Source organism: Excalfactoria chinensis, chromosome 12, assembly GCF_039878825.1.
Source record: "Excalfactoria chinensis isolate bCotChi1 chromosome 12, bCotChi1.hap2, whole genome shotgun sequence".
NCBI classification, from domain to species: Eukaryota; Metazoa; Chordata; class Aves; order Galliformes; family Phasianidae; genus Excalfactoria; species Excalfactoria chinensis.
In genome coordinates, this window is record NC_092836.1 from 396,678 (window position 1) to 422,462 (window position 25,785).

The window sequence follows — 25,785 nt, forward strand, 5'->3', positions numbered from 1 at the left end:
TGTCCCTGCTTTGAGTGGTCAGGTTAGCCTTATTTGACACTGGTGGCCTGGGCAATGCGCTCTGTACCCTGAGCATGCAGAGGGAGGCTGCTCCTCTGGGCACTAGGATTAGGGAACACTGCTGCTGCTGGAAGAGGCCTTGTACCGCAGTAGCAGTGTGCATGCTTCTGGCAAGTAAGAGAAGATCTTTGGCTTTTGGGTTACGTTTTCTGCTCAGACAACAGGGAAAAATCCCTGGGAAAATGACAGGAGCTGAGACCCAACTGTTGCACCTCCACGCTTCATGTTGTCAAGGGCACCTCTTTTGCAATCATCCTCTCTTTCTTCCTGTCTTTTCAAAGCGGGGGCAGGATCATTACTGTGGAAGGAAGAGGCTTTGAGCTGATCCAGAATGCCTCCATGGTGGTCCGTGGCATTGGCAGAGAGCAAACGGTAGGTGCCTCCTGGATGTCACCTGGTAATGTGGAGCAGGGATTCTGGGTGAGAACACTTGAATGCCTTTTCTGACACACGTGTTCTCCTGCTTCCAGAGCTGTAAGGTTCACACCGACACTGTGATCACCTGCCCTTCTCCAGCTGCCTCCAACATCACTGCTGGGAGCAAGCCTGCTTCCGTCGACTTCTACCTCAATGGCCGCCTCTACACAGATGATCGCCCAGTTCTGGATGAGGAGATGTACCCAGAGGAGGCCCTGCACATCAGCAAGTTCAGCCTGGAGTACTATGCTGACCCCCAGTTCTTCACAGCCAAGAAGGAGAAGTGGATCAAGCACCACCCCGGCGAGCCCTTGACCCTGGTTATACACGTAAGAGAGCAGTATTTACAGCTCTGCTTCTTTGGGGTATTGCCTGCTTCTCACTAGGAAGCTCCGCAGTCCTAAGGAGCGATGTAGTAGCAATGTAGTCTGTGGATGCAGTGGGGAGAAAGGAGGTGGGTGAGGATGGGAGCAGCAGGAGTCATGCTCAGGCAGGTCACACATGGCCTGCTGTCTCTGCCTGCTGCTCACCAGGAGGTATAGTCAGTCAGTCCTGAAGGTGCCTGCTAAGGCATGAGCACAGAGAGCTGCATCTCAGGGATATCATAGCAAGGAGCTCAATAAAATGCTGGATGCATGGAAAAAAACAGCAGTACACTGGCATAAAGTCAGGCAGGTACTCCAGAAGGCCCTGACAACAGACATTCCTGTAGAAACAAGTCACGCATTCTTCACTTTTGGCTGCTGAGTTCAGTTCAGTTAACAAGGAAGTTGGGTAGGACAGTTCAGAGGGGCTTAGAACAATGTACAGCACTAATTGAAAAGCTGTTGTTCCCTGCAGGATATCCTTACTGCTTGCAACGTGCTCCACAGGCACTCTCCCCATCTGAGACCCCACAGCCACATCCCCCCACTGTCTCCTCTGGTGTAAATCCTTCCCCCTTCCCAGGTGGGCGTTCAGATCCTTATCTGTGGCGCTGAGACAGGGCAAATCAAAAGCAGATCTTACCAGATTCCACAAGGGTCTTGTTCATCCCATATCACATGTTGAGTGAGGAATGGGAAAGAGGAAAAATGGGAATGGTCCAATTCTGCTTTCCTTTGGGGTTCTTGAATAATGTTCTTGGAGAGGGAGAGTGCTCTCAGGTCTGAAAAGCCAGCAGGGAATAAGGAAAATACAGAAGGAAGAGCTACTGCCACTCCAGCTGCCACTCAGGAGACTGACATCCTGGTTTTATTTTTGTCTTTAGAAAGAGCCTGACAACCTGGGCCTGGAGAGCAGCGAGTATCAGGTGAAAATCGGTCTTATCTCCTGTGAGATCCAGATTGTTTCAGACAAAGTCATCCATTGCTCTGTCAATGAGTCACTGAGCACTTCGGAAAGACAGCTGCCTGTGACGGTGAGTGCCAGCAGCCCCCACAGGCTGTGCTTGCTGGGCAGCAGGGCTCTGTGATGCAAACCCGGTGTGCTGGCAAGCTGTGCACACAGGCAGGGCTGTAGCATCACGGCTGCCCAGGACCACTGACAGCAGCCTACTGGGGAGCTGTGTGGGCAGAAGGATGGGCAGTGTGCAATGCCTGCAGCGTCTCAGGGCTTCGTGTGCCAGGGGGCAGGTGCTGAGGCTGCCTGGTGTAATGAGTGCTGAGGGTCTGTCACGTGCCCGGCTGTCAGGCACAGAGCTGTGATTTGTGAGCAGGGATTTTGTCACTTCTTGTGAGGCACTGTGAACTCCCAGGATGGTGATGTATTTTGCAACTTGCAGTCATTTTTTTTCTGGCCCTTGTGAAATGAGTTTGGGGATTTCCACACAGCTCAGTAATCTGGCCTCTTATGGCCAGCAGAAGAGCTACTTGTGGAGATGGTGACCCAGACCTCACTGCAGTGCAACAAACTGTAGAGATGAAGGGCTACTCGGGCCTGGGGGGCTTGAGTTGCTTCTCAGGGTCACACTGCCCTGAGGCCCAGCACAGCAATGTGACACCAGCATGCTGGAGGGTTTTCCAGTGTCCTGACTGTGGTTCATTGTGTGTGAAATTCAGTTGCAAACCGAAAACATGGAAATGCAGAAGTAAGAGCATTTTCTAAGTCATCTGAATGGAAATTTTAAATAGGGCAATTTTGTTTTTTAATGAGAACTGAGAAACAGGGAAATTCCTTTGGGAATAGAAGGGAATTTTTGAGTTTCCAAGTTTGGGTTTGATGTAAGTCATTTAGGGTAAGTCCTTTAGGAAGCAGGGGAATGATACCCAGTGCTACAGTATTTCATAGCTATTGAGCGTGCCAGCAGCTAAACAACCAGCTTGTGTCCTTACCAAACTTTCATATGTGTCTGGAGTTACCACTTGCTGGATTTTTATAAGTCACAGCTGCCTTTAAAACACACTTCTAATAGCTTTGGTAGCACAGGGCCAGACTCATGTGGTGTCCCCACCTGATCTGCACCACTGATGGTTGTCAGGACCTGCAGAAGTCCCACTGCCTCGCCGGCTGATGAATATCCTTCTGATGAGCTGATACGCCTGCTGTGACAGCCAGGATTCTGTTATTTTCTGTTGGAGCTCCACAGTGATGGGAGTAGGATGCAGCAGCATGTCCTGCTGCTGGTATGTGTCCTGGTTGGGGGTCTGATGGTACCCAGGTCCTGCCTGGCTCTGGCCATCCCCACTAGATCTCTGCACTAACCCACAGACTCATTAATTACTCTTACCAAAATTATATTGAATTGACTGTTGAAATAAATGAGAAAAAGCCACTGGGGGCTTCAAGTCTGCTTTTGTCCATGACCACACTATTTATCATAGTATCATAGTATCATAGTATTGTGCGAGTTGGAAGGGACCTTAGAGATCATCGAGTCCAACTCCCGGGATTCGAGCCCTCTGTGTGGGACTGCTGCTCTGACGGATGTGAGCCAGCGGCAGCACCTGTGCCCAGATGTGCTGCAGTGTGCCACAGCATGCACCTTTCCCGGAGGCGCTCCATGACACAGATGTAATCAAAAGACCCTTCCATCTCTTCTCCACCTCGTTTGTACTTTTTGCTCAAGTTTCTTTCATTTCCCATTCCTGTAGGGAAGTGAAACTCATTTCCAGAAGTGAAAGACTGTAGTGTCATGAGTTTTCTTTATCAGATGGTGCTGTTGAACCCTTTCATCCCAGAGGCGTGGAGGACCTTTTTTAAGCTGTGCTGAGTAGACTTGCCAGCTGCCCATAACCCCTTCCCTTATGGCAACAGGAGACCAAGGCTCTGGACTTGCCTGGTTTCTGCTCTCACTTCTCCCTCTTTCTCCCTCTGCAGATCCAAGTTGGAAAGTTCAACTACACAATTGCAATGCTGCACCTTGGTGGAGGAGAGACTGCTATCATCGTCTCCATAGTCATCTGCAGCATCCTGCTCGTCCTCTCTGTTGTAGGTAAGGGAACAGGACAGTGAGTTTCCAGGCTATGTCAAGGTTTTTTGTATTGAATGTGGAGGAGTCATGACTCACTCACATGCTGGGAAACCTCAGTGCTGCAGTTTTGATCTGGAGGCAGCAAGTAGCCATTCTTCGTGTGGGACCACACCAGCACCCCAGATAGAAACTGCAGCGTGGAGATTTTCGTTGACTGAATCCACAGTTTATCTGTTGTTTGAGGTCTATCTGTTGTCATGTTTATAACTGACATCACTCTTTTTCCCCATATGTTTCTTAATAGTATTAAGTAGGTCTATCTGACCCAGCAGTCACAGGCAGCAGCAGGTGCCTGCTGGAGTGCCTTAGCTGGAGTAGGCACAATTTGCTAAGCTCACTGGAAGCTGCATGGTGCACCTGTATGCTCTGTTTAGCATCTTTTTTTACGTGCTCAGAACAACCATACAGCAAGAAACTCGTCATTTCCCAACAAATGGGGTGTTTCTAATAGGTATTTCATTTATTTTTAATAAAGGTTATAAAGCACACTGTTTTATAAATGTACCACTAGTCATTAGAAATATATTTCTGGAGGCATGGGAAGAATGTCAAACGTGAACACTGTAAGAGGTTTAGTACCTGTAGTACAATCTGTAATCATTAATCAGCTAGGATTCACAAACATAACAGTTTATCTAAATATAAACAGCCCAGACATAAACTGAAGATGACAGCAAAAACCTGATAATTAAATTCCAGCTGTTTTTACTGATTTACAGGTAAGAGCCAGCTGCCCAATCAGTGCCAGTATTGTTGTAGGTGTTAAGCTAGGGCTGAAGTTAGCTTTCTGCACTCATGTTAATGGGACCGTTCTGGTCCTGGCTTCAGCTGCTCATTGTGTCCCAGTCCAAAAGGTTTATTCCCTTTCTCTCCTCCAGCTCTCTTTGTGTTTTGCACAAAGAGCCGCAGAGCAGAGCGCTACTGGCAGAAAACCCTGCTGCAGATGGAGGAGATGGAGTCACAGATCCGAGAGGAAATCCGCAAAGGTAAGTCGCTGGTACTGGGCAATGAGCAGGAGCCCAGACTGGGAGAGAGCTGTCAGAAGAGCAGAGTTGAAGCTGTTCATCTCCTCCTTTGTAGAACTTTATGGAATTACTTATAGAAAGATTTCTGTCATTGCTGTTCTTCTTCGTCAGGATGTGTGTGTGAATGGAAGTGTGGCTCTGCCCTTGCCTGACTTGAGCTTCAGTGACACCAATGTCCACATCTCAGGGCTAACGGCCCTTTGCCACATGGAGGGTTGCTCGAGGGTCACACTGATCTTTAAGGTTTAACAAAAATTGCAGCACACCTGCTGGAGCAGTGGGAGAAACAAGCCAAGTGTCTGCATTTGCTGTCTGCCAAGTACATCATTGTGCCACAGGTGCAGAAATCTGCTTGCAGAACCAGACCCCAGGGCTGGCATCCTGGAGGGTGGAGAAGGTTTTCTCTGTATGTGCTACAAAAGGTGATGTGTAGTGCTGGCAGGTAAACTCTGGAAGTAGGCTGCTCCACCAGAAAACCCTGCTTCAGCTCTCTCAAGGGAGAAGGCTCAAGAAGACAGAGGAGACATGCAGTATGTTTCAGTAATGGCCTCAGCTGGTAGATTATAAGAGCACTTACCATCTGTGAATCTCTTTACCTAAGGTTTTGCAGAGCTGCAGACAGACATGACAGATCTGACCAAGGAGCTGAACCGCAGCCAAGGGATCCCATTCCTGGAGTACAAGCACTTTGTGACCCGGACGTTCTTCCCCAAAGTAAGGCCATTCTGCACTTCATGGGGACCTAATCACTGCAATTCCTTCATAACCAGATCTGGGCTCTGCTCTCCCTCTGCCAGGGGGTTATTACAGTGTAACAAAATCATTCTTCTGTTACATATTTAGATGTCATATATTTCAGCCTTAATTATCATCAACACTGGAGCCACAGCTCCTGGGGTGTGAAGCGAGGTCAGGATGCTCAGTATGGCTGGAACCTGGCAGAGCTGAGAGGCAGACTAGGCACAGCTCTGGGAGCTGTGTTAGCTCACCAGCCTGGTGCTGCTGGACATCCTCCTCTGAAAGCTGTCTCTCACATGAGGAGAACTTGCTGGGGGCACTCCATTCTCCCCAAAGGCTTCAGCTGCTACCTGCTGCCTGCTGGGAGAAAGCTGATGTTGAAGGGCATCTCTCATCAGTGCTCAGAGGAAGGTGGCTTTATGTTCCATACAGCTTGCCACTAAGGATTTTCATCTGCACTGCCACTTCTCAGAGCTCATTAGATGTCTCTGTCTTTCCCTTTGTGTTCCCTCTCCCAGTGACTGGGCATGCAGTGCCTGCAGCACGATGCCCCTCCGGTGTAAGGTCTGGGTCTGTCTGCTCAGAGCCCTCCTCCAGGGCAGCACCAGATGTGTTGGTGCTGTGATTTGCTTCACCAGCTGCTGTGCTGTGTTGCTGTGTGCTGCTAACTGTGGCCGTATTTCACCCTTGAGGCTGTTGCGTTTTGGTGATGAGGAATGAGAGGATGATTTATGACTGCAGAGTGTTTCATTACAAGTTACTACTCAGGTTTTTAAGGTTTTTAAGATCTCTGTATATCTACACACTAGGCTCTTTAAGATTCAGGCTGCTATATGAATGTTAGAGATTTAAACATTTTTCCCATCTGTTTCTGAAGTTACATACATTAAGGCACCCAGTATTTCTCTGTTTTGACTTACTCTTCTATAATGCTTTCTCTTCTGGGGTTTTCTAGCTGTCAAATTACTCTACTTGCAGCCTCCCCACCCTAACAGCCTCGTGTCTGGCTCAGACATCTGCCTCCCCTTATTCTTGTGGTGTTTGCTCATTCAAGACACTCTTGGAAAGTGTGTGAAGGATTTATAAATTATTCCAGTGCATTTCTTTGTGTTGGGTGGTCTCCAGTCCCGAAGACATTTCTCTCTCTTGTTCCCTTGTGGTGTGTGGCATATGAGGAGAGCTCTGGCCCCCTGCTGATGGCTGTGTTTGGTTGTGTTGCAGTGTTCCTCCCTCTATGAGGAGTGCTATGTTCTGCCTTCCCAGCAGCTCAGCTCCCAGGTGGGCTCCCAGGTCCAGGAAACCCATCCGCTCCTAGTGGGGGAATGGAAAGTGAGTAACCCACTAACAAAACAAATGTTCTTCAGTGGTTGCTAACCATACTTGTGTGTGTTGACAGTGCCATGCATTTTCTTGTGGCATGTGGGGAATGCTTGATTGCTCAAAGCAATTAACACATACCAGTGTTGTGTCAGCTTTTACTGGTTGGAGAAGAGCGATCTGTGAAATTCTCTCACATGAAGGAGCTCTGTTCTGAGTCCCTCCCAGTTTCACTCTAGTCTTTCTTCCTACGTGTACCATAGTGTATGTCGCCTTCAGTTCCATACACAGTTCTTCATAAATGAGATTAATTACAAGTGGGGACTCACTATAAGCTGTTGTCCCAGAGCTGGGTTTTGGATGCACAGGAATTTAGGAAGTGAAGAATCAGCACGTCATTTAGGTTGAAGGGAGATCTGCTTACAGCAACTCTAACTAGATAAGGTTCCTGAGTTCCCTCTTATCACTGTAGCCCCAGAGAAGAGCCTTGCTCTGTCTTCTCTACCCTGCCACAGTGCAGTTGAAGACTGCAGGATGTTATCCCCTTCTTAGGCCCAAATAAGCACCAGCTCTCTCTGCCTCTCCTTGTACACAACTGTCTTCTAACTGGCACGCTCTGCTGAACTTGCTCCATTTTGTCAACATCCACCTGGCAGTGGGGAGCCCAAAACTGGGCACACGACTCCAGTTGGTCTCACAAGTGCTGAATAGAGAGGGGCAGTGTCCTGGTGGCTGTGCTGCTTCTGATGCAGCCCAGAATGCTTTCCACAGGAAAGCAGTCTGGCTAATGCCAAACAGAGAGCATGGAGGCCTCAGCACAGCACTGTGTGCTTAACAGGGACATCACTGCAATCAGGTAGGGGTGATTTGGGGTGGGGAGAAACAAGCAGTGTTTTTCTCATTCTTCTTTCTAATTTTATCTCTAGATCCCTGAGAGCTGCAGACCCAATATGGAAGAAGGAATCTCACTGTTCTCTACCTTGCTCAACAACAAGCACTTTCTCATAGTTTTTGTCCATGCTCTTGAACAACAGAAGGACTTTGCTGTGAGGGACAGGTATGAGCTCCAGCAGACTGAGGAGCCACGCTGACAGCCAGCTTATCTGAGAAGGGTTCTCTGTGCCCCACAGGAAGCTCTGTGGTGTGACTGCTGCCTCACAGTCTCTGCTGTGAAGGGTGGCTCTGTGGCTCCTGCCTGGTCCCATGAGGCAGTTGAGTTAGTCTCTTGTCCTACATGGACATTTTCCATAGGCCTGTGGTTTTCAGGCACTGATCATCTATGCTAAATTTCAACCAAAGACCTGGCAGCAGGACAAGACTGATTTGTTCCTAAACTCTTAAGTGATCCAGCTGCTATCCAGAGTCATGCATTGTAGCTGAAGGTTACGACTAGCCTCCCAGTTTTCTTGAACAGCCAAAAACTTTTCCCATTTTCATGCAAAGCACCAAAAGGTTCAATGCATGACCTGCTCTTGCTGTGTTTGTATTCCTGAACACGTATGGTTTATCAGTAAGTGTGTGAGTTGACCTGAGGTCTGACAGCACAGAAAGAGCCTGTGGAGACCCATTGAGAGAGCCTGCAGAAACTGTCATGAATGCTGCCTTCATGTTTTTTATGCTAGTTAACAGTCTGCCTCAGTGCTTTAGTCTGTCTTACACAGTTCTGTTTTTCAGGTGTAACCTGGCCTCCCTGCTTACTATAGCTTTGCATGGGAAACTGGAATATTACACTAGCATCATGAAGGACCTCCTGGTGGATCTAATAGATGCTTCAGCTTCCAAAAACCCCAAGCTGATGCTGAGGAGAACTGAATCTGTAGTAGAGAAGATGCTCACCAACTGGATGTCCATCTGCATGTACAGCTATCTCAGAGTAAGAGAACCAGATAAGTGTATTGTAGGTGCATTGCATGCAGGGATAACAAGGGACATGTGAATCATCTGAGGGCCTAAATACTTGCCAGTTTTGCCAGTTGCATTATAACTAGCGGTTGACAAACTCCAACAGATTGAACATTCAAGTGTAAAAAAGCAACTGGAAGTTTGGTTGCTTCTGGTGACTTGATGGGATTAAGCTTCACAGCAGGCTTCCTAGTGTGGCCTGCTTTCTGTAAGGCCAGGGCACTAACTGGTATCTGTTACCCTGATTGAGAAAGAGAACCATAGGGAACTGGAAAATAACCACAATAGCTTGAGGTTTGGAGAATAGTTTTAGCTACTTGTTGTTTTCTCTGACCAGCTTGGATAGCCTTACTGATGGCTGCCAGCTTGCTTATCATTTTGCTTGAGCACAGGACCCCAGGAGGGGTTTGTGGTATGAGGCAGGAAGGCTCCTGGGCTGTCAGCACTTGTTTGGGTTGGGGCTCCTTGTGCTGGGCATGTTTTCGCAGTGCTACACTGCCCAGGTGGTCTTAGAAGGAGAGGGGGATGTCCAGAAGCCTGACTGTCTTCCTGCATAACGTAAAAGGAATATATTTGGCATCTCAGAACGTCTCCATCTGCTCAGTGCTTTATCTCCAACACTTGCCAGCCCTGGTTGGAATTTCTCAGAAGAGTTGAGCAATAACATAATTGACTCCACTGCAGCTAATTGGAGGACACTCCATTATACCCACAGGGGAAAGCCTGGAAAAGGCCTTTAGAAAAATGTCTTTTTCAAAGTGTTTGCTGTAGTCACAGAAGCCGTACTGCATGGTCTTCATACATATCATAATGTCTTCTGAACACAGCTGAAGATCGCTTTTTGTTCTAAAGCTTGTGACTTTACAGTTCTTAATCTTTCATTTTAGCTCACATAATTATGAACTATAATGGAAGAAAAGTCACAGGATCAAGCAGGGTTGCCTGTGCCATTGGAGCATGGCTTTCCAGCCTGCCAGAGAAAAGAAAAAAAAGAGTGAATTGGTGATTTTATTTTGGTAGTCTTTCAGTTTTATGCCTGTAGCTTAAGCACTGCGGGGAGAAAGTGCTGATCTCTTCTCTTGAAAAGCAGAGCCTTCATATGAGGCATCTGATCCAGCTCTGGTTCTGCTAAAAATGGACATTGTTCGAGAAGACTTTCTCTGGAGAAAAACGAGGAAAGAAATGTATTTCTTATCACACAGGCTGAGAACATGGACATGTGGTATAGTTAATTATTGGTTACACAGCCCCTGAGCGCCTGCATCACCTCTCCTACATCCACAGCAGTCTGTGTGCCTATGCAGAGCTGGGGTCAGGACCAGGGCTGGGGCTGCCTGTGATGAGCAGGGCTGGTGCCAGCTGTGAGCTGAAGCCATGTGGAAATCAGGATGGCACTGTCAGGGAGATGGTGAAACAAGGTCCTAGCCAGGCTAGAATCACAGAAGCTCCTGAGTTAGAAGGAGCCTGCAGGGATCATCAAGTCCAGCTCCTACCTCCACACAGCACCACCCAAACCTAATGTTTGGAGCAGTGTCCAAATACTTTGAGCTCTGCTAGCGTGGGGCTGCCCTGGGGACTCTGCTCTGTGCCCACTGCCCTCTGGTGCTGAGCCTTTTCCCAACACCCAGCCTGGCCCTTCCTTGGTGCAGCTGCATGCTGTCTTGGCATGAACAGTAAACGTCTGTTGTAACAAAATGCAGTGAAGATTTTATTTCCAAGGGCACATCACATACTAGGGTGGAGGTAGGGGCCCTCACTGGAGGAGAAGCTGCTGCCTGCTGACATGGGGAGGAAGAAGCTCAGGCTGTCCCTGCAGGAGGGGGCTCCAAACAGGTGCAGGCTGCTGTGTGCAGGACTGAGGGCTCTCAGCAGTCTGATCAGAACAGGTACCTTCCTCACTGCAAAAGCCAAACACAAAGTCACCGAAGCACTGCTGTCCACAGACTGCTTCTAGCTCAGAGCAACAGCTTAAATATTAGCGACAGTCAGGCACCTCCCATGTGCCTTGCATCTCTCTGTTGCCCTTAGAGAGGCATTCCTTGGTTAAGAAGAGTCTCCTGCCTGCCTACAGCACTATGCTGTCAGATGTGTGACAATGGGTCTGGTTCTCATTCCTGAATGATCTCCCTTAATCACAACATCTATTTGAAACAGCTGCTGCAAATGTCCCTGCCATTGTTCAGTGGAAAAATTCCAAGAGCTTGTATTTTCCCTTGTAAGTCAACACTACATGCTCAACACATTTGTTTCATATTAATGCTGTGACTAGCAGTCCATTCGCTTGTGTTTTGAGCAAAAATGATTTAAAGGAGCTGTCTTCAGCTGGGAAGAAGAGGCAGGCCACAGCCACTCACAGCTGCATGCGTAGAAGGCACCTGAATGCAGAGGTTTTGCCCCTCTAAAAGGTGACAGCATTCAGGAGCTGTCAGTGAAGGCAGCAGGAGACTTGCTTCTTGGGGTTGGAATCAGAAAGGACTGGAAAACTTGCAGCATTTACACAGTTGATGCAGATCCTGGTTGCAAAACTGTGTGAGAATCACCAATAACGTGGTCTGCATCCACACTTCATGCTACCACTTCAGTGAAAAATACTGAGAACTGCCTCCCCTCTGCAATACCGCAATGCCATTCTGCCCCATGCCTGATGGGAGACTGATGGCTGAGTGAAAGCCAAGGTCCTGGGATACAGCACTCAGACCTGGATCCAAGCTTCCCGAAGTTTTGCATGGGGGAAACAGAGCTGGGATTGTATTTGTCACATTACACAAATCATCCCCAAATTACCTGTCACCTGTGAGAAGCAGCTTCCTTCTATATTTCCCTCATACCAGCCTCACAAGGACTCATTTGAAATGACTATAGAGTTTTCCTGGAGGACACCTCTGATAACTTGTTGGCCTTGTTAATGGAACAGTGACACTGAAGCCTGTATGTGCTCTGGACCCTTTTCCCAAGAGCATAAAACCTTTGCTCCCTGTGCACAAAGCAGCCCAAGTAGTGCCAGCCAGAGCTGTGCACTCCATTACTGCGAGCTTATTGCAGTGCCCCGGATAGTGTTAAGAGCCTGTGATAGTTCAGTCAAAAATGAAAATGAAGCCTCATTAAAATACATTCACAATAGGAGAGGGAAAAAAGGCCCCAGAGTGTGGTTTTTGAAATAATTTTTGTCCTGAATCAGCACTGATCTCTTCTGGTTAGACTTCCTTTCTCCCAAGTAGCTCTGGAGGCACTGCTGGTTTGTTTCCAGATGCATTCTCTGAACAATGTTTGAGGTTTCCAGGCCTGCCGTTTTATCTGCAGCTGCTGCCTGCCAGCCCTTCTTTCCCTTCTTTGAAACTTGCAGTCTGATTAGCGCTTTTGCAGATCTCCATAGCGTCCCACAGTTCCTGTGTCTGAAAGCCAAGAAGACAAACAGAAATAGCATCTCACAGGCTGAGCTGCTATTTGGTTCCTATGCAGCATGTCCTGAGGACAGAGCTGGTTCATTCATACAGCTCAGGGCCTGAGCATACACTGCATGGGCTGCCCTTCTGCGCTCTGCGTTGGGAGCACAGCGCCATGTGGTCAGCATGACCTAGGGAAGCACTGCTGGCTCCAGGCAGCGTGGAGCCCCAGTAACTGTGGGACTTGTTGATTTCTCTGCTGTGGTCTTCAGCCTCCTCCCTTCCCACTGTGGCCAGAGCTGTGTCCAGAAGCAGTTTCCCTAGAGCAGGCTCCAGACCTGGTGCTGAATCTCAGGGCGGTCCCCCTGCACATCTGAGTGCTGTGACACAGGCACCATGCCTACTCAGGGCTGTTGCCGCAGTATGCCAGCACCCCTTGCACTGGACTGGCACAGCAGCACTCCTGTTCACACTGTGCAAGTGGTGAAAGAAAGCAGTGAGGCCTGCGCACGTCTGTATCAGCATAACCCCTGCTGGCTCACCATGTCCTTCAGACAACGACTTTTCATTACTTTCTTCATTTTGTTTGTGGTCCTCAGCTCCTTCACCCCACAGCTTCAGCTGTTTCTGTGCCTTCATCCAGCACAGCAGAGCCCATGCGCTGCTGTGCAATCAGAGGGAGGGTTGCAGAAAGTCCTTCCATCCCGACAGGAGACCCATGGACCTGCCCCAAGTTTATACCAGTCCTGCCCTGAAAAAATAAAGCATGTGCACCATTGCACAGATGCTGTGCACCCACAGCCCTGCTGCAGCCCCAACGCTGAAGGCAGCTGAATCAAAATTGACATCGAGCTAATTGCTTCAGCAATTATAAGGCAATTAGAATAAAAGAATCACTGAGTCTTAATTAAGAAGCAGATTGAACAGGATTTAGCAGCTCCTAGCTGAGAAGTACCAAAACCATCCAATATCTGTTGTCTTCAGTCAGATTTCAGATGGCAGCAATGGCTGCACAGGGGTGCGCTGGTCGGAAAGTACAGGAATGCACAGTAATTTGCATTTGCCTCATCTGAAGGAAATTGCACATGAACATTAGGGAGAATGGGATGTACTCCAGTACTGAAGTGTTTTTTAAGAAAATAACTTGTGTTTTATTTGCACATTGGCATAACAGACATAAGTGGATCAGAAATCTGGCATTACACCATGTTGCTGAACCATGTCACAAATCACTGGTCCCTGTTAGGCTCCTTGTTCTTGTTGCAGCACTGTCACAATTCATGGCTCTCCCATAAGATGAAGTTTGGTAAATGTAATGAGTTAACTGCCATGTTTGCTCATTGTCACATGGGAACAGCATGGTTGACTCTGATCTTTCACTTGCTGCAATCAGGGCTCATCTGTGCTATGAGAAGTATGAGTGCTACTTCCCAGAGCCACAGGCTACACAGTGGCCTCAATCCCACAATCTCAATGGAGAACCAGGCAGCACAAAGAGGACTTTCAGAAGTTGGTACCCCTGAGTCTCTCTAGACCTAGGTTACTCTGCAGAGCCTGCCCTGGATGCACCGCCAGGCCCGCTGCTGACATGGACTTCTCTCCCTTTCCCCAGGAGACAGTCGGAGAGCCATTCTTCCTGCTGATCTGTGCCATCAAGCAGCAGATTAACAAAGGCTCCATTGATGCCATCACAGGGAAGGCCAGATACACCCTCAACGAGGAGTGGCTCCTGAGGGAAAACATCGAGGCAAAGCCAAGGGTGAGTACTTGAGGTGAGGTGGACCAGAGGCAGCTCGTTCCTCAGTGAGACTTAGTGCTTGTTGCACCTTGCTGCCACAGGGCTCCCACTGCGGAAAGACTCGTGATAACTGCTGGTTTGCATGTCCAGCCTTTGTGGTCACCAATGTAGCTCTGGTTAGAAGTGGTTTGTTCTGCCATGTTCAGAGAGGTAAAGCAAATCAGCATCTGTGCTCCCAGTGAGAAGATGCTGGCTCAGCCTCACATCACAGGCTGCAGGCAGGGTGTCACAGAGCAGTGCCACAAAGCAGTTCCACTAATTGCCTCTTGCAGGACTTCGGCAGAGCTGTGCATGTGGAGGGCTTTTTCCCTTCAGTGTTGGGACTCAGAATCCAGTAAATGCCTTTCCAGATCCTGGGTCAAACCTTGCTTCCAATTACCTAGCATAAATCTGCAGCAGCTCTATTTAAATCCATGGGTTGTCCAAGATGAGTATCACCATAACACAGAGCAGGTTCCAGCTTCACATCTTCTCTAATGCCTGTTACTGACTGACCTGTAAATTCACAGCACAGACAAGAGGGGTTAGCAGCAGGGTGCAGAGTATTGGCCTCCCCAGCAGAAATGGTAATGTCATGTATGTGAACAGGAGCAGTACAGCTATTTCCTACTTTGTGAGAAGAAAAGCAAAATGATGAGCTGAGCATTGGAGAAAGGTGACCATCCACAGGACTGGTGCTAACTCACTAGCAGCCCCCTACACTGCTGGTAACCAAATCTCTGCTTTAAAAAACAGCCACTCAGTATACAATGTGAAAAATCATTTTCAACTAATGCTATGGCAAAAATCCAGCTTCATCTGTGCATTGAGATTGCTCTCATCACCAAGGGAGCTGGCTGCATGTCCTGATAGCAGAGAGCAGTTGTAATGCTATAATGGGAAGGAAACTACCACAGTAATAACAGGGTGGCAAAGTCTTTGGTTGCAGCAAATGAGAATGAGCCCAAACACAGCAGCCACAGAAATGAAGAAAAAGAGCTACTTACCTTCAGCAGACCTCAAGCATACAGAGATCCCCAGCAAGATATGCCCTCACCTCCACTGCAAACCCTTAAATGAGGTCTGGCAAGGGATGGATCTGGGCTCTACCCTTCCAGTCACTCAGGTACATTGCATGCACCTGATGTCCTCTGGGCTGGTCCTGCCTTCCTACCAGGTGCTCAATCAATGTTTCAAGTTGTGACTTAGCATTTCTGCTACAGCAGTGATTGCAAGGAGCCTGTGGGCTGTGAGAATCCCAGATGTTGGGCTCACATTGATGGATGTCCTTCCCAGAAGAAGCTGTGCTCACAGCAGCACTGCTTCTGGCCTCTGCACAGCATCCTGACCACAGCTTGCAGATCAAGTTGCTGGCTGGCTTCAGGACTGCGCTCACAGCTGAATGGAGGCACAGAGGCCCCTGGTTTCTGTGCATCAAGGAGAGGAGGGTGGAGGCAGGGCAGGGGCTGCCTTGGGTCAGCTCTGTGGCATTGGGCCAGGTGGAGCATGTGCAGGGAGGAGGTGCCTGCACTCTACTCCTTGTCTGACTGGCAAGGGAGCAGCTCTCAAATGGGGTTTTTGTACAGAGTTATTTTTATTACCCCACAGCTTTGTCCCAAGGAGTGAGTAGTGTCTGTGGCAGCCCAGAGCCCCTTACAGCTGGTGCAGGTCCCTTCTTTGGCAGGGTATTGGATGCTGGTGGTGGTCAATGCCCACACGGCACCAGACTCACTCTTTAGTGTACTCAATGCTTGCTTACACCAGAGAGCTTGGCCCATTGCGTCAGGCAGAGGAGGGCAGTGAGCCCTGGTGGCCCCATCAGTGACAGGTCAGAGCTGAGAAACTGAGGATGTGGTGGCAGTGGGGGCTGACCTGTACTCTTTCCTGCCACAGAGGTGGTCTCTGTGTGTCAGGGCCCAGGCCCATTAGCAGGGCAGCAGGAGAGCAGGGTACAGCTTTGCTCCCTCAGAGCTCCATCAATAAATTGAATCTTTCAGTTGCCAGGAAGCATAAATCAGCACTTTTGCTATCAGTAAACTGTAGATGACAGCCTTTGTTCAGCCTGACTTCAGCCCCAGAGCTCTGTGCATCCCTGCTCAACCTTAACATGGCCTCTGCCCACAGAACCTCAACGTCTCCTTCCAAGGCTGCGGGATGGACTCCCTGAGTGTCAGGGCCATGGACACAGACACACTCAGCCAAGTGAAGGAGAAGATCCTGGAGGCCTTCTGCAAGAATATCCCTTACTCCCAGTGGCCAAGAGTGGAAGATGTCGACCTGGGTAGGGTGTGCCAGATTGTACCTCTAGATGAGGGAGCTGATGTTGCACACCAGCCCCCGGGGTCTCCTGAGGGGTGCTGGGTGAAGGAGCACTGGTGAGAGGGCAGGATGGAGACAAACTTCTGCGGGTGGTCTTTGGGAATAAGGGATGGGACTGGACCCTGCTGGACAGGAGGGAGACGTCATTGGAAAGAAGCTTTACAAAAGCCTGAGCTGAGCAGAAAGGGTGCTTGGATTTCCTTTTTGAAGCCTAGTGTTAATCCCTGGAGTGGATGTACCCTCTAAAACTCTCTTAGGCCTGTACATGGCTTGTTAATGTACCTTTCCATGAGCAGCTATAAATGAACCCATGGACCTCTATCTGGCCGTGTGGTTTGGTTGTGTCACTTATCTACCCTGTGGCCAACCCCTTTCTGTAGAATTTAAGGATCCAAGCCCAGTGCTGCGAGGAGGAAACCACACTGGCCTCATGTCTGCATGCCAAGCAGGGCTGATGCTCAGTGCCAGAGGGTGTCCTCCTGGAGGGACTGCTAGGCTGGGGCAGCATCGCAGCCCCGCTTCTCTCCCTGCTGCCTGAGGCACAACCCCCTGTCCCCAGGCTCTACCCCTCAGGAGCCACCACTGTCCCTTGGTGACCCCATGTGCAGCCCCACAGTGCCTCGGCTGTGGGGTGCTCCCAGAAGCATCTGCCTGGCTGCCTGCTCACCTCTGCCCTCCCCACACAGAGTGGTTTGCTACCAGCACCGACAGCTACATCCTGCGGGACCTTGATGACACCTCAGTGGTGGAGGACGGCAGGAAGAAGCTCAACACGTTGGCACATTACAAGGTAGATCCGCGGGTGCTGCAGAGAAGCCTGCATGGCCCCAGGTGTAGGTGGTGGTTCCCCCTCCAAAAACAGGATTACTGGGGCCAAGCAGGAAGGTTGCCATAGCTCCGCGAGAGCTTCTGGGGAATAGACATCTGCCCTGGCGAGGAGCTTTTTAATATTGCAACACACTGAAACTAATTAAACACTCTTCATGCAAAACAAGTTATTACTGACAACAGATAGAACAGGAAAAAGAAAAAAAAAAAAGCTTTCCATTTCCAATGGCCTCAGCTGGACTGATCAGCATCACTGAGCTGTTGGGCCGTGCCCTGCTGCCACTGGAGCTGCTGCTCTCTGCCCTTGGAGTGGGGCTGGGGATGCCACTGGGGATGGAGGCCAAAAATGTGGGGCAATGTGGTGAAGCAGATTGTTCTCCTGACCAGTTTTCCTTTTAAAACTAAATTAAACCAGAAAGTTTATTTGGTTTCCCCATTCCCTGGTCTGCCTGGAAGCACAATCCTCACTAGTCTGCAACAGCGCATGGAAAATCAGAACTGCGTGCTGATTAGCGTTATTATTTGTGCAGCAGTGCCGCTCCTGGCGCCGTGCCCGCTGTGCTGGAGCCGGGCGCAGAACAAAGAGCAGCCCCTGCCCTGCAGGTTCCTGCTCCCCCCTGGGAGAGGCCAAGCAGCGCCTGCACAACGCAGTGCTCTTTCTTCTTCGAGTTACCTGCTGTAGATGTGCCAAAACTTTATCTTGGATACATGTACTTGCCCAATTCCCATTGGAGTTGAGGGCATCACTGGCTTGTATTTGCACCTAAAAAAGCCTCTCCCTGTAGGGCAGTGTGCTTCTGCCAGTTCCCACGCAGGGCAGCAGGGGCAGGTTGGTGGCAGGGTGCCCGTGGCTGGCATTGGATCCCCAGGGCCGGGAGCTGCCAGGCACTCACTGATGGCCGCGCTTCCCTCTGCAGATCCCTGAAGGGGCATCCCTGGCCATGAGCCTGTCGGACAAGAAGGACGGCACACTGAGCAGAGGTAAGGCCCTTTCCCTGCAGCAGTAGCACCTGCATGTTTCAAGAGTGGCTCTGAGGTGACGCTGAGAATTGGCAGCCATGTTCTGCAGGCCCTGCAGTGTGGTGTGAGCCCATGCTGAGAAATGTGCCGAGATCACTGGGAGCTAAACTCAAAGCTGGGCACTAGTGCTTCTTTGGGATAGCAAACACGTGTCCTCATGTGGGTGCTCAGACCGAGCTGTTGTCTCTCTTGTTCTCCACAGTGAAGGATTTGGACACCGAGAAGTACTTCCATTTGGTGAGTATTGTGCTCATCGGGTGGCCATGGGCATGGCTGTGCTGCACTGTGTGGTGATGGGGCAGTGTTTGGCCACACGCTGTTCCTGGCAGCAGCACGGGGCAACCAGGTGCTTACCTTAGTCTGGTTGCTGTCTGTGTTACAATGCTTGCCCTTACAAAGACTGCCCATTAACAGAGAGAGGGGGCTGCTGCTGTCACTTTGGCACAGGCTGCCCAGAGCTGTGGGTGCACCATCCCTGGAGTTGCCCAAGGTCATGGATGGGGCCATGGGCAGCCTGAGCTGGTAGGGGGCAACCAGAACATGGCAGGGGTGAAGCTGGGGGGGGAAGGGGGGTGCTTAAGGTCCCTTACCACCAATCCATTCTTTGATTCTATGGTGCTAAACACAGGGGTCACGGCAAAGAGGAGCTGCCCTGCAGGCAGGTCCATGATGCAGCAATAGCAGAAGTGTTGTGATTGGAGATGGCTGAGACCCAGCAGGGCTGGGGCCCACACTCATCTTGGTGGCAGGATATGACCTGAATACTGCTGGCAGTGAAGGTGGTCAGTGGGGCTGTGTGCATGTGGTGATCTTTCTTCTCACCTGCAGAGAAGTTTCTGGGCTCCCACTTTTTTCAGTGTTTGTGACAAAAGAAAAGAAAATCTTTTCATCCTCAGTGATGCTGACTTAATTCATCTCCATGGGCCGAAGCATCGGATGTGATGAACAGGCTGGATCAGCAGTTCCCTTCACAGAGGCCCTAATTGGAGCAGAAAGGTTATCTGTAGAAAAGCTTTAGCTCTGTGGGACATGATAAAAAATTACCAAGACAGGCCAATAATTGCTGCAGCCCAATCCAGCCATCAGCAGCCAGAGTTCAGCACCGTGATCTGAGTGTGGAGCAGCACTGCCAGCAGCATCCCGCAGCCTCACAGGGGTCGCCTTGCAGGAGTTGCTGGCACCCTGCCCCTTCCCAGGGCCGGCAAGATTTATGAGTTCCTGCTCGTGCACCGCTCCAGATTGACAAAGTGCTAAACACTGTTAAAAGCTGTTATGAGAAGAAGTGTTATGGACAACAACAGTATTTTATAGCTCGAGCTTTTTTCTCTGCTGAATTTTCCATACTCAGATGAAGTACACACAATGCACGCACACATATACACAGGGCGAGGAGGGAGAGGGGACAGGAAACCGAATGCTCACATCTGAAACAATGCCAAGATGTACTTACATGGCTTGCTAGCTCATTACAGGACAGTAACTAACTGATCTGACCAGCAGAATATTTATTTTTGTTTTTCAAAAGGCCTGAGTAGGAATACTAGCTGGTTGTACTTGCATTTTTTCCAAACCCAAGAAAAGCTGCTTTCCATGGAAGCCTCCTGCTTTGTTTCTGGGAACCTCAACTGCAGCCACACAGGAGCATTTCACGAGGCCAGAAAGGCAAACAGGCTGACATCTCAGAGAGGCCAATTGTTTCATTCCTTTGTCTAGATCGAGAGACAACGGAGACAGCAAAAGAGACAAATGTCAGAAAAACTGACTGTTAGGAATTACTTTTTAAGGTAACATGTGTTATGTGTTGTACCAGGTTCTCCCAACTGACGAATCAGTGGAGCATAAGAAGTCCCACAGACAGAGCCATAGGAAGAAAGTCCTGCCAGAGATCTACCTGACCAGGCTGCTCTCTACAAAGGTAGGAGCTGAGGGCACTTTTGCTTACAGCAGGTGGGATTGTTGCTTGCAGTCTGTAGCGAGAAACCTGGTTTAAGTCAGGATTGCTGCAAGGCCAGTCACTCCCAAGGGGCTTTAAGAACCATCTGTCATGAATGTTTGGAGAGGCTCCAGTGGGGCTGCTGGGCTCTGCTGGCTCCTTCATTCCTCTGCTTCCCAGCTCCCCCTGAGGGCAGCACTGCTGCGGGAGCCCCACATGATCTCCCTGAGTGCAGGTCTGGCATCTCCAGCCATGGAAGGATGCTGACCGCCTCAGGGCTCACAGTGCAGATTTAGACCTGAGCCCATCTCCCACAGAGCGATCCCGCTGGGAAGATGAATGGAAGAGGGATGTCTGTGTGGCCTTAATTCAGATTTGAAGTTCCCCACTCACTGTGAATGCTCAGCTCCAGCAGTTGGGCTCCCAGACCATCTTTAGTCCCAGCATGATGCTTCACTGGAGCAGAGATCACAAGCATGGCCAGCAGTTTCCAGGCTTTTTTGTATTTACTGTGCAGAACAATCACAGATGCGAGATCCCAGCAGTACGAAAGAAAATCTCAATGCCAAAAGAAATTAAACCCAAATGCGAGCTAATTATATCACTATGCACAAACAAACCTTTCCCTTCTTGCTCCAGCATCCCCTCCCTCTTGTGGCGTATTTAGCTGGCAGCCAAGTACTTCCCCTGGTGCACATGGTCACAGCCCCTCACACTGGTTTTCAGGGCTCAGGTGCTGCTGCTTTCTGCAGCCCCCACTATGTGTGCTTGTCCCACAGGGCACACTGCAGAAGTTCCTGGATGACTTGTTCAAAGCCATTCTCAGCATCCAAGATGACAAGCCGCCTGTGGCCGTGAAGTATTTCTTTGACTTCCTAGAGGAGCAAGCAGAGAAAAGAGGTATCACAGACCCTGACACCATGCACATCTGGAAGACCAACAGGTTTGGAAGAGACCTCTTCTTTTCTTCCTTTCTTCTGAAAGGAGCAGCAGCTGCAAAGCCTTGGTGTCCTGCATTAACCACCAGGCTGCTAAAGGCAGAACCAGTGAGGGCCATGAAAAACAGGGAGGGGTTGAAAGATGAGAGCAAATGTGGGCTGAAGGGGTCTGAACAAGCACAGAGCTGGAAGAGCAAGCACAGGCAGATAAACGGTGGAAGGAATGGGAACAGGAGAAACAGGAGAGGGCAGGAGGCAGCAAAGATGTAAACTGCAAGCACTGAAGAATTTGAGATAGATTCCAAAGTAACATCAGATTTTAAAAACCACACAGATTTTAAAATCCACACCTGGCTCCTTTCGATTTCCATCTTTCCAACCCCTGGGGACCCTTCTCCTCACTTCTCTCTGACACTAACCTGAGGCTGTAGGATGCTCAGCACCCCAGGAGCTGCTGCTGTGGCAGCATTCTGCCTGGGGTACACAGCACCAGGGGCTGCTGGCAGTGATGCTGAGGGATGTGCTGAGCAGGAGTGGCGTGGAAGAGCCAGAGTGAGGGGGGAACAGAGCAGGGAAGAGAGCAAGGGGTTTAATAAAGCAAAGCAAGAAGGCTGATGGCATCACTGCACTTCTGAGGCTGCAGGGGCAGTTACTCCAGCACAATGTGAAAAACAACAACTGATTTGTCTGGGATAGCAGGTGTGCACTGACGTGTGGACTGCAGATCTGCCCAGCCTTCGTTACCTTAATTGCCAGTAGAGCAAAGGCCTCTACAGATTTTACTCCTCAGCTGCTGAGGAGGGATAGTAGCCAGGGCAAGCAACGTACTGTGTTGCACTGAAGAAACTGGAGAAGAAAATGATGAGAGCAGGAAAAATACATATGAAATGTATTTCATGGGGCCAGTCTTACCAACAAAACCAGAGGATGGGTAGTGTCAGGGAAAATAGAAAAGGAGCTGATACCGTCACTACAAAACTCCGCGAGGAAGCTGGATTGAAAAGCCCTCAGAGAAGAAGTGCTTGAGCCCCTCCAGCAGCAGCCCACAGCTGCTGGGGGAGTGAAGCAAACACTCACCTGGGCAGGGCTGTAGGTGGGGCCTGAGCAGGTGCTTGCCCCTCTAGCTAGGCAGGGGAACAGGCAGTGCCAGGAGGTGATTAAAGAACAGAACTTTGCTACTCACTTTTTTCCCTCTCTTTGAGTCACATTCTATCATCGCCTTTCTGCATCTCTCCTCTCCCCTGGAAATTCACCCAGAGTTTGTTTCTGGCCTGTTTCCCCCGCAGCCTACCGCTGAGGTTTTGGGTCAACATCCTGAAGAACCCCCAGTTCGTCTTTGACATCGACAAGACTGACCACATTGATGCCTGTCTCTCCGTGATCGCGCAGGCCTTCATTGATGCCTGCTCTCTGTCCGACCTGCAGCTGGGCAAGGTATGGCCCAGAGGGGACATCGCACCATGGCTCTGGCCAGTGAGACACAAAGCAGCGTGCGGGGGTGGGAAGGGGCTGTCAGAGGTGTCCTTGCCCCCTGCAGCAGGCTGTGAGCCACGTGCCTGGTTTCATGCCATTGAGGTCTGAATGTATCTAAGGACGAGTTGTCCTCTGCTTACTCCTGCGCTGGGCACACGCTCGCTACTTTTCCTCTACCTTGGTTGATGGCATTTGAAACTTCCGACACCAGCAGCTTTATGGCAAATGATGAAAACTGCCCCTCTCCCAGAGCTGGGTGTGTGACGTAAGGGCCCTTGTGGCAAAGGAGAGGCACTGCTCAGCACGTCCCCAGGAAGCCCATCCTGGGAGAGATTAACTCCAGAGGAAGATGTAATGAGCTCTGGATTTTGTTTGTTTGGGTTTGGGACAGTTTTTTCAAGAGTTACGAAACACCTTCAATCTGTCCTTGTGGAGCTGCCGGTGAGGGGAAGAGGGGTCAGCAGGAGTCAGACAGCAGATGGAAACATTTTGCAGGAATACAATAGCATAAGTGAAGGAACTGTTGAGTAATGCAGGGAGAATAAATCCTCAGCAGGAAAGTCAGCCTACATACAAATACTCCAGACCAGGGGATTGTCCAGGCTCTTCCTTTGGATACAGGGTATCAGCAGGGCCGCTTCTGATACTGCAAATGTGAGAGCAGATTCACTCTGCACACCTACAGTGTACAACCAGTTAGTAAAACATTCATCTCTTCCTAATAGAGGGAGGACAAACCAGACACAAATGTGAAAAACAACAGAAAGGAGGCAGCATGGGTTTCCAGCATGGGCTTCTGTTGTGTTTCCAAGGGAAAGGAAAAAAAAAAAAAAAATGCTGTAAGCAGGCTCTGTAACTTGGCTCTATTCCTGCAATGCCTTGTCATTGGGTTTGAAAGTAAACCGCTTTGGGGCTCAGTGCCCATTTCCCCTGCAGCCTTCCCACATATTGCTACAGCAGCTTGCAGTTACCTCTGGCTTCCTTATTTACTGCTTGTGCAACATGAGATGCCATCTCCACAGCTAGAACCCTGCTGGGCTTGTTTTGTCTGCAAAGCCTTCCTCCCCCACTTCACCTGCCAGCACCAGGGAGCATGTCAGGGCAAGGGGACACATTGATCTCACTCCTCTCCTGTGCCAGAACCTGGGGTTCTATTCCCTCTTGGTTACAGCACTGGAGTCAGCCAGGTTCATTCCTGGGGTAATGATGTCAGCAGGACAGCACTGCCTCAAGGTTAGAATCATTCATGCTTGTGTTAGCAAAGAGCACAAGTGGAATTACGCCTGTGCTGGTACCACCCTCTCATGTAGCCAGAAGGTTAAGACTGCTTTGTCCAAGCCTACATTAATCAAAAGCAAACTCAATGTATTTTCTGTTAATTACTTTCCATGCACTCAATATAGGTCAGACAGGCTGAGTTAGCCAATGCAGAATAAATCAAAGCTACATTAAAAATCCAAGAGCAACATATCAACTGACAAAGTTCAGCTTTGTTCTTTGGTTTAAATCAAGCTGGCTGCTCAAGAGACCAGAGTGACACATTCAGAAGCCCATCTCTCATTACCACTTTCCACACATGGTGCCATGGAGCAGAAGTGGATTATCTAACACAGCAGCGGTACATGCATTTGCAGTGCACTGACTGCAGCAAACCACCCCCATAACTACACACACGCTTTTCAGCCTGTCCTTGCTGCAATTATAAGACACTCAGTGAGACCACCATCACTGGCATGGAAGCCAGGAAGGCAGGCAGGGATTGCCATAAGCAGAGGGTGCTGCGGCTCTACAGGCAGGAGGTGATAACCTGCAGCAGCTGACCATGCTCTGCGTGCACCGCTGCCCCCAGCCATTTGCACCTCGGTGCCATCCCACCATGCTCCTGTCTGTATAAAGCCAGACCCACAGCTGGTTCCTGAGCCCAGCTGCAGCTGAAGGCCCTGTCTGATGACCAGTGCTTCAGCCAGTCAGAATAAGAGGTTTTCAGTCAGAAACGATAAGGCATCTGATCTCAGTATCCTGCCCTCACTCTAGGACTCCCCAACCAATAAACTGCTGTATGCCAAGGAGATCCCAGAGTACAGGAAGATTGTGCAGAGATACTACAAGCAGATCCATGACATGCCACCGCTCAGCGAGCAGGAGATGAACGCACACCTGGCCGAGGAGTCACGGGTGAGGCACTGAGCAGTGCTGGGGATCAGGGCTGTGCTGGGATGTGGGGCTGTGCTGCTGGGTCTGGGGCAATGGGGCGAGCGGGCTTCATTCAGCTCCTTCTTGGATAGGCATTGGAGGGAGCAAACAAGAAGGGATATTTTGCCTCAAACTTCCAGACACAAAATTCATCTGACCTAATTCCAAGCATCCTTAATGACTGCCAGAGCTGCAGTAAACATCCACGAATTTGCCTGAAACTAACTAGGCTTTGGCACCACTGGGGAGTTTTAAACAGAATGAAGTGCCAAAGAGCCAGGAACTTGGAAGAGGCTCTGCTGGCCCCTGTGGCCAGCTAGCCCCTGTGCTGCCAGCTTTCAGTGCTGGCCCTGAGTCCCAGGCAGCCTGCTGGCAGCGCTCCCTGCCAGCCTGGTACCAGCTCAGGAGCTGGCAGCTGCGCTCCGGATCCCAGCCTTGCCAGCAGCACACAGCAGCTCCCTCAGAACAGTCATCTCCCTGCAGCAGTTCAGCCTCAGCTGTGGAGTGTGCTTTTCCCTGGGTGTTCCTCTGCCCAGCTCTGGTGCTGCCCCATCCTTCACAATGCCTCTGAGCACCAAAGGTTGATCAGGGCTATCAGCTGCAGCCACTTAAGGCTGACTTTATAAAAACTCAGACCATTTCTCATGTAAGCATATGCAGCTTCCTTAAACGAATAAGGCAAAGCCCAGCTGCATCAATTCAACAGGAATAAAAATAGCCGGTCTAAATCTTCTTTTAATCTTGCTAATGCCTGCAGATTGGACTTGAACTTGCTTGCTGCATCAGGTTAATGTATCTCCCCTATTTGTTCTGTCTTTTTAAAGAAATACCGGAACGAGTTCAATACAAATGTCGCCATGGCTGAGATATACAAATATGCCAAGAGATATCGCTCCCAGGTAGGCAAGTTTGGCTGTGCTCAGGTTTTGGACTACCTGCAGAGGGAATAACAGGAGGTGTTTTGTAACCAAGCAATTCCATGTCTTGCAGAAAAGGGATTATTTTTTCTTT

At 49.8% G+C, this 25,785-nt stretch overlaps 1 protein-coding gene across 2 annotated transcripts in view; it reads left to right on the top strand.

Annotated features, from left to right (window-relative positions):
* The window catches only part of PLXND1 (plexin D1), a 64,384-nt gene that overhangs the window by 35,406 nt on the left and 3,193 nt on the right, over positions 1-25,785 (top strand). For both annotated transcript variants that reach the window (XM_072347113.1, XM_072347114.1), the window contains exons 17-35: positions 342-432; positions 531-806; positions 1,727-1,876; positions 3,775-3,889; positions 4,807-4,914; positions 5,555-5,667; positions 6,913-7,020; positions 7,935-8,065; positions 8,683-8,881; positions 13,906-14,052; positions 16,195-16,351; positions 17,076-17,179; positions 18,135-18,198; positions 18,440-18,474; positions 20,048-20,152; positions 20,950-21,113; positions 22,395-22,542; positions 24,616-24,756; positions 25,599-25,673. In XM_072347113.1, coding sequence (XP_072203214.1) covers positions 342-432; positions 531-806; positions 1,727-1,876; positions 3,775-3,889; positions 4,807-4,914; positions 5,555-5,667; positions 6,913-7,020; positions 7,935-8,065; positions 8,683-8,881; positions 13,906-14,052; positions 16,195-16,351; positions 17,076-17,179; positions 18,135-18,198; positions 18,440-18,474; positions 20,048-20,152; positions 20,950-21,113; positions 22,395-22,542; positions 24,616-24,756; positions 25,599-25,673 — 2,431 coding nt within the window. The remainder of the gene's footprint in view (positions 1-341; positions 433-530; positions 807-1,726; positions 1,877-3,774; positions 3,890-4,806; positions 4,915-5,554; positions 5,668-6,912; positions 7,021-7,934; positions 8,066-8,682; positions 8,882-13,905; positions 14,053-16,194; positions 16,352-17,075; positions 17,180-18,134; positions 18,199-18,439; positions 18,475-20,047; positions 20,153-20,949; positions 21,114-22,394; positions 22,543-24,615; positions 24,757-25,598; positions 25,674-25,785) is intronic.